An 8,418-nucleotide genomic window follows, 5' to 3' on the forward strand; every position below is an offset into this window, starting at 1 on the left:
CATGCAGTAGTTAAATATAAAGACCATCTAGAGTCTCTGGGTATGTGTAGACGAAACAGGGGCCCTGAATTAAAGCAGTGCGTTTTAAAAAACACTGCTTCAATTTAGGGCTGATTAAACCCCCATGTCGTGCGCATCCCTGCTGACTTACCTGCCTCTGGTGGGGAGGAAAAGGTGAGCTGCTGATGGGCCAAGGGGGGGCTGATGGTTCCCTCCACAGCAGCGGTGGCACCTGCCCCCAGGCACCTGTCTCAGGTGGCCCCAGGGGGCACTGCAGCCATAGAGGAAAGCACCAGGCCCCTGCACAGCTCAGGCAGGCAGGCAGGCAGGGTCAGGCGCGGGGGGTGGAGTTCAGGCTTGCTGTTTTTCTTGGGCGGAGCGTGCTTTCCCAGGCTGCTGCCAGGCTGCCTGCAGGGCTTCCTGCAGAGCCCCTGAGCTGCATGGAGCCCAGTGCTTCCCTCCGCGGCTGTAGGGGCAGCAAACTCCTTCAAGGAGTTTTAGTTTGCTGCATCCCAAGTCACTGAAGGAGCATTATGCCGCCAAATTTCCTGCAGTGGCTGGAATTAATGCACCATATGCCACCGAGGCGTGCAAGCACCAACATCATTAAAGCAGTGCCAAAGCATTTAGCCTACTTTAAAGTGTCATGGACACATGCCTCTTGTTTTGTCTACACACGCCTTCTGGAATCTGCAGGAGTTTATTTTAAAAATGAACACTGCACCTAGATTATCAAAGAGAAACAGAATGGGTGGGTCATGCTTGCATCATTCCAAAGACATACTATCTGGTGCATTTTCATTCTCTACAACAAGCTGATTCCTTTCATTTTATTGGGCTGGCAATTTTGGTTCAGGTACCCCTGAAGCATATCTGATAGAAAAATTTCTGTGGATTTAAGAAATAATCCACTAGTTCACCATTCCATTTTGGGAGTCAGTATTAGTCTTACTAGGCTCAGGTAGATGAAGGTACAGCTCTAGCTTCTGCAGGTAGAATTTGGGGAACACAGAAAAAAAATCTTGAATACTCTGAGGAATAAAATGAATCACAGTGGGAGTGGGACTGGGAGCAGGAGCCTGCCTGGGGCTGTAGTGTCTTATCTCTGCTCCTCCCCGCAACCCATCCTGGCACTGCTTGGCTTTGCTGACACTGGCAGGAAGGAATGGGGCTGAGAGCCACGCTGAGCTGGGGGTAGGGCATGATGTTTGCAGCTTCTTGGAGCTGGGCTGCAGGGTAGAGGTAATGGCCATGACTCGTGGCCTTCCCCCCAACCCATGGTGTAGACCCCAGCTGGGGTGGCCAGGTTGGGGGTCTCAGGTCCCCCACCTCACTTGCGTCCCACCCCCCCGCTGCCCAGTAGGTTGGGCAGGCCTCCACTGGTATGGCAGCGGATGCTGGATGGAAGCAGCCCTGCTTGCCTAGCACTACGGGGGTGGACCCCATCTCTTAGTCTGCCACAAGCTGCTCGGTGGTGGGGATGCTTCCAGCCAATGTCCTCCACTGCAGTGGCAGATGCTGGAGTTGAAGTTGCTGCTTGTGGGCCCACCCCTCAGCTACTGTCTCCTAGGGAAATGTTTTCCCTTAGCTGGTCCTGGTATATTGTTCAACAGACAAGGCTTGAGGCAATGCCACAGCTTTGTCTTAGTTCACTAAAATAAATCTAATCAAACTCTGTAATAGGTGTGACTTGTTCAGCGAACACGTTACTGCTTGAGGAACTGATTGTGCCCTATCATTCACCAATCAAGACCCCAGGATGGTTGATGGACTTTCTTTCACTGATGGCTACTAAAAATGTCTCAGGCCTTTCCTTTCCATCAGGTTTCTCTTTAAGAGAACCTGATCTCTGTTTAAATGGAACCAAGGAAAGATGGAGAATTGGGCTTTCCGTAAGCAGTATGTCTTTACTGGCTTGCACTGAGTTTGTAGTGCTCCATTTCAGCTCTGAGGTATTGTTCTATATTGCATACAACTACAAAAACATGGCATTTATGTTGCAGGTGTTTCACTTTGATGATGTTTTGACTACTGCAACTCCAGGAACTGGAAGGAATAGTCAAGATGGCAGTGCTGAGGTGAAGCAACAGATACACCCTAGCATCTTTCTTCACAGAACCAGGCAGATTCTCCTTTATGATACCTTATATATTTACACTAAAAAGAGCACACAGTTTTGCTGTTTAACAGGCATTGTCAGGTCATGCTTTAAATAAATAACCCCTGTCCAAAGACCAAGACTTTTTTGGTCTTGGTTTAAAACCAAGAATGTGACAACCTGAAAATGAATTATTACAATTAACTGTGAAAGTGACCAGCTTATTGGCTGAATGGTCTCATGTCTCCACTCATCTCTTAAATCTGGCATCAAAAACATTTCTGTACTCACTCTTCCATGTCTGGGACTTCTGGTCCCTTCCTTTTGGGTTTTTTAACAAAAAAGTCCTGGGGAACTTTAACAAGTCCTAGTGAACTGTTAGTTGAGTTGTTTTTTTCTGCACCTTTTATTGCTAACAGGGGGAACCAAAGAAAGAAGTTTGCAAAAACAGGATTTAGGCAATACCGGATCTTGGTATAATAATTGCACTATGGCATCTTGGTCTGAGTTTGATAGTGAGAAGGTTGGGAAAGAAAGAGCACATTTTCAAAAGGGATGGAATAAACCTGGGAGGCTGCTAAAGATTAATCATTAATTGATTTTTTTGAATAATGGGGGGGATTCCATGGCATTTCAACCCACAGGAGATCAGGGCCAGGGTCTTAGAATTATACCGAGAATTGTTGCTCAGTGAAACGTGTCACAATTCAGACAGCAGCTAGTGAATATCAGAGTATAGATTGTGTATCATATGACTTCATAAAGAATGGCTGACCTCACTAAAGATTTATTTTTTTGCTTGAAGTGTGAAGCTGAAGGAGCCCATCACCAAGTTCAGGCACTCTTATCGGCAATTTACAAACCCAACTCAGATTATTCTCTAAGCATTGCCAACAGGCTATATGTGGAGATCACTTCTGAATTTTGTAAGGTAAGCTGCAATGGTGTCCATGCTAATAGCCAGTGAGGGTAATATGTTCACTAAACTTACTATCTATCTTAAAATATAATGGCCTTCTATCAAAATGGCATAATTAGGGCATTTCCCATCAAGGTGTTCCATTTATTTGTATATATATTCGCATTTTCAATATATATTTCACATATTCCCATGTGGAGAAGAGGATAGATAGATAGATAGATAGATAGATAGATAGATAGATAGATAATCATATTTGTTAGATCTGGTTGATACTCAGCTGTGTTTTGTAGATATGTAGATTTTAAATTTTGTTTCATTGCAGTTCAGAAGGAGAAATACTTTCACAATTTCCCACAGAAAAGTCTGCAGATAGAAATCTGAAATGGAATGCCTGAAAATTTTCAGTTCTAGAGAAATGTTATTCTAGAACAGAGGTGCTCAACCTCCAGCCCACAGGCCATGGCATTTCGCCTGTGGGGCTTCTTATAGGTCAGGAACTTTGGCAGCAGGGGAGTGGTGGACATTAACATGGCCACCCCTCTTCCCTGTCAAATTCCCAAACCCCAAGCCCCATATGGCCAGTTGGGGCCAAGCCAAGCTGTGACCTCATTCTCCCATGGGGCGAGGGCATAACACCCCCTCTGCATTCCCCCGCAACCCTTTCTGGATCAGGGCTAGGCCACTCCATTCACTCCATGTATGGCAAGGTTGTGGCCTGGCCATACCCTCTCTTCCTCCATAGGGCTGGGCAATGCCTGCTTCCACCCATGTGGCCAGGCTGGGCCAGGCCATGCACCCTTCCCCCGTGGGGCCAAGTTGGAGCCAGGCCATGGCCCCTTCTCCCCCCACCCCCCAGGCCTGGTCCATGACCCCTTTCTTCTCTGCAGGTCAGGTCAAGGCCTGACCACAGCCCCTTTCCTCTCCATGGGGCTGGGTCAAGCTCCTTTCCCTTGTGAGGTTGCATTGGGACCAGATTGCCCCCTGTCATCCTCTCTGTGTGGCCAGATGGTGCCCTCCGTGCCCATGCAGATGCCATATTGGGAACACCGGCTGAATCTGGCCTGTGGACAGACTGGACACTGCTAATCTAGTCCTCTGGGCAAAAAGGTTGAGCACCACTGTTCTACAATTCTTAACGTTAAGTTACCTTTTTATGTATTTTTGGTATTTCAGGATGTCAGTATCTCACATGATGTACTACCACTGACTTACCTATATGACAAAAATAGAATAAGTCAAGTACAGTCATATAACACATGTAATACTACTACAATATCATTAAATAATTAATAGTAACAAACTGCTGAGAGCCCCTAAAATAAAATATAAAACAACATTGCTTGAGATAACATTTCTTGAGAAAAATACATTAAGAAAAATTTCTGTGGGAATTTTGCATAAATATCAATACATTCCAAAACAGTTACATTCTGACAAAAACAGTATTTTCCACCAAAACTTTTCCAACCTTTCCAACTAGTTCTACTTGCTAACTGTTACATGAACTTCAGTTTTAACATATAGCCTGAGGCAGAACCTGCTAATGCTACCAAGTAATTCTAGATCAGAGTAGCAGTACAAGAATGTTAAGGATGCAAACTTATTACATATTACTAAATTACTTAGGAAAGGCCACATAATCTCAATTCCTCCCCCTTCTGTGTACATATTATAATGAATCTTTACATGACATAATCCCAGAGCATTCTTCCTTCAGTCTTATTCAGTGTACAATATGAATGAGGTAGGTCTTCCATGTTACTATCAATTTCCCTGCCTTTTGAAATCCAGTGACTTCTATATGGTGAAGTCTGCAGTGCCAGACCCATACCCTGACTTCCATTCAACTGTCCTGCAGCTGTGCATATTCAATCAGTAGAAATTTGGAAGAACAATTAGAAAAATGTCATCATCATGTGCAGTGTTTAAATGCATTTGACTCGGCCAACTCTCAATGGCTTGTCTCTGGACAGTGAAAAGCATGTGTCCAAGCCAAAGATTTTCTTTGCTAAATTGTTGGTTTCTAATAAAAGACAGTAAAGCTGTAAGCTTGGTCATAAATATACCGGTATGTTAGTCTTTAATAAAACCAGCAGAAATGTACTTTTCCCCTCTTCTTTAAATAAATACTCACAACTGGCTAACCCCTTTTTTTCCTGCTGCTTATAAGCAAAACCAAGAAAAACTATCATCTGGTAATAGGGATTGAATTTGGAAAACATCAGCCTAAAAAAGTAAAATTTGACAAAAGTCCTTTTAAATGGGAATAAGTAGGCCCACATATCTTTCCTCAAAGCTTTCCCTGTGCCTGATGGCTATAATAATAGTAATGACCATTTTTAAATTTACCTACAATACACACACGTCTGTGTCTTAGGCCACTGACTCCTGTTACAGTCATCATGCAATTAACTGGTTAATACATTTAGACTGGCTACATATTCAAAGTAATTATCACATGATAAAAATAGCCTTCAAGCTAAAAAAAAGTAGCTAACAAGAGACAAAAATATTGCTTGAAAAATGCAGAAAATGATAGCTGGTTTCTATCAAGCTTTAACTGGAACACATGGCAGCTCATACATTGGGTGATAACTCTTTGCTAGGTCCTTTGGCACCCCAAGGTGCACTGCTTCCTACCCGACCCACCAGCTGCCAGGGCTCTGAACACAGTCCTTGGCTGTCAAACACATTCCACTCCAGTGGTCGGGGGGGATTCCTTTCACCCTCAGTTCCCTCCTCCCTCAACAGTGAGCAATGTGGGTGGAAGCACTCTCTAGATGAGAGCAAGGTGCTGGAGATTTCCTCTCCATACACTGAACAAAGCACAGAATGCAGGGGAAATTATTATCCCCACAGCAGGGAGCTCAGCATGCAAGGAAATTCCTTCCCCCTTGCCCCGTACAGCATGGACAGGAGGTCTCTCTCTCTCACATTGAGCAAAGCACAGGAGGTGGGGGATTGAGGGGAAGGGAGGGGAAATTACATCCCCACAAGGAGTCAGGTGCAGGGAAGTTGCTGAGCTGAGCTGAGCAAAGTGCAAGGTGAGGGAGAATGTCCTCCCCAGCAGGGAATCTGGCACAAAGAGAGATAGAGGGAACTTCCATCTGTGTTCCATGTTGGGGAAGGGATTTCCCTGTGTGATGCGCTTCATGTTCAGGGGGTAATAATTTCCTCCTTACCCTGTGCTTCTCTCAATGTGGGGTGACAGAAGGAACCCTTCCCTTTGCCCACCTCTCGGGTGTGGGCGGGAGTAGGAGACCTTTCTTAGCTAGGTCCTATAACTCTTACCATTTGCTGAGGACGTCGGTGACTGGTGCCTCCTGAGTCGGGGGGGGGGGGGCACCCACAGAAGCTGCCAGCCACATTGGTGGCAGAGACAGGGCTGGTAAGCACCTGCAGAAGCCTCCGGTGGTGGTGGTGGCCCTGTCAGGGGACATGTGCACCCCTGTGCCCTCCCTACCAGTTGCCTATGGCTGAGGACCAGCGTTGAGCTTGGAGATCTCCCCCAGCTGGTCACTGGCACCAGCAGTGCAAGCTAGCATGCCATGCTTTTCCTTTCTGGGCAGCCTGCCTTTTGCATGTGAAGTGCTGCACACTGCACAATGGTTTCATAATACAAAAAAAGCTATGCTGCAATTAAAATACCACCTGCCAGTGACCTTACATAATGGTTCATTGCCTATGTAATTTCTACATCAGAAACAAAATTAAGTCTAAATTTGTTTTAATTTTTTAAAGCCATGGAAGTTTGGTACTCAACTCTCAACTATGTCTCCTGGGAGTTAATAGATTCTATTGGTTGCTCAATGTTTTACAAAAAAATCAGACACATGTCTAATTATGTAATGAAAAGCTTAAAGTGAGGTGCTTTTTTCTGGCCTCATCTATTTTTTCCTGCAGTTTATAATTCTGAGTTGTTTACTGAAAATATAGAAAGATGCTAATATAATGGATGACACAGAAGGTAAATCATATTTGGTAGAAATATGTATTTTAAAATATTGTGTTCTTAAAAATTCTTTCTGTCAAAATTGTGTTTAGACTAACCTCTTTTTATTGTTGTTTTTCATTCGTATCACACTATTGCGCAATATAAAATGGTTTTGAAGATGGTGTTTTTGGCCTGATTTCTGTAACAATATGTTTGTCTTTCCTACCTCACAGCAATATTTAAGTTGCACAAAGACACTGTATCATGCAGAGCTGGAAGAAGTTGACTTTAGGAATGCTCCACACAAAGCCAGAATAAAAATTAACTCCTGGGTAGAAAATAAGACAAATGGTAAGAACAGGACATACATACCATATTAAGTACACATTCTGTCAGAATGAGTTAGGAATATAGGTTGGAGGTCTTTCAAAACTAATTTAGATGGAAGACCCTCCACCTTTCTTGTTAAAGTTGAGAATACAAGAATCAAGGGGCCAGAGAGAGCACAATCAAAGACGAGTCTGGCTTTGTAGCTCAGAATTATGGAACTCATCTAGAAAGGGGAGTCCTTCATTCTAGCCCTGGAATTTAAGATTTTTTCCATTTCTTTTTAATCAATTATGGTTTTACAGTCAAGTCACATGTGATACTGGTTTGAGTCTTCATCAAGGTTCCTATGCTCTATTATTAAGTGTAGATGTATATATTTGAAAATTTTTATTTAAAAAACCTTATTTTAACTGTCTTACAAAATAACTCCATTATTAACGTTAGCTATAGGAGACTGACTGAATCAAGTACGTTAATTCACTTTAATTCATTATTTTAAAAGGTAAAATCAAAGAATTGTTCCCTTCTGATGCCACTGATGACAGAGTTGTCCTTGTGCTGGTTAATGCTATCTACTTCAAAGGAAAGTGGGCACTGGAATTTGTGAAAGAAAAGACCAAGGAAACAGCTTTCAGGGTGAACAAGGTACAATATGGACAAGGGCCAAAGACAATAAGGTCTGTAAGGGGTGGGAGCAGGGGAGGGAGGGGGAGGGGTGGAGGTAGAAATTCCTTCCATTTCTTGGCTGGTAGAGTGAGGGGTACCCATCTTATTTCAGACAACTTCAACAACCTAGCATGCAAATATAGTTAGATTGTTACCATTTCTATCACTTTGGTGTTGAAGTAAAGTTTTGATTGTATGCTGCCAATGCAGAAAGAGAGTGAGAGAGAGAGAACTGGAACTGACATGCGCAAGACAGGCTCATGGAATTTTCCATTGGACTCACCCAGCCTGTGTCCCCTGGGCGACCCCAAGAGCTGTCAGTCAGGCTGACCTACTTTTCAGCCCTGCGCCTGCGTGGTAACAGCAGAGAGTTCAGGCTCGCACATGCTCAGTCAGCTAAGAGCATGATGTCATTTGGCTAGAAAGTTCTTTGAGGGACACATTCTAATTGGCCACCAAATTGTTATA

General features: G+C 43.9%; 1 protein-coding gene across 1 annotated transcript in view; it reads left to right on the plus strand.

Moving 5' to 3' along the window:
• Positions 1-1,970: 1,970 nt before the first annotated feature.
• Positions 1,971-8,418, plus strand: part of LOC109300894 (ovalbumin-related protein X-like) — a 10,748-nt gene continuing 4,300 nt past the window's right edge. Inside the window, exons 1-4 of the mRNA XM_019521779.1 lie at positions 1,971-2,078; positions 2,904-3,029; positions 7,188-7,305; positions 7,787-7,929. Of these exons, the coding sequence (XP_019377324.1) occupies positions 1,986-2,078; positions 2,904-3,029; positions 7,188-7,305; positions 7,787-7,929 (480 nt within the window). The 5' untranslated portion in view covers positions 1,971-1,985. The remainder of the gene's footprint in view (positions 2,079-2,903; positions 3,030-7,187; positions 7,306-7,786; positions 7,930-8,418) is intronic.

The sequence above is a fragment of the Gavialis gangeticus genome, unplaced genomic scaffold (assembly GCF_001723915.1).
Source record: "Gavialis gangeticus isolate Ggan-Ray unplaced genomic scaffold, GavGan_comp1, whole genome shotgun sequence".
Classification (NCBI taxonomy): Eukaryota; Metazoa; Chordata; order Crocodylia; family Gavialidae; genus Gavialis; species Gavialis gangeticus.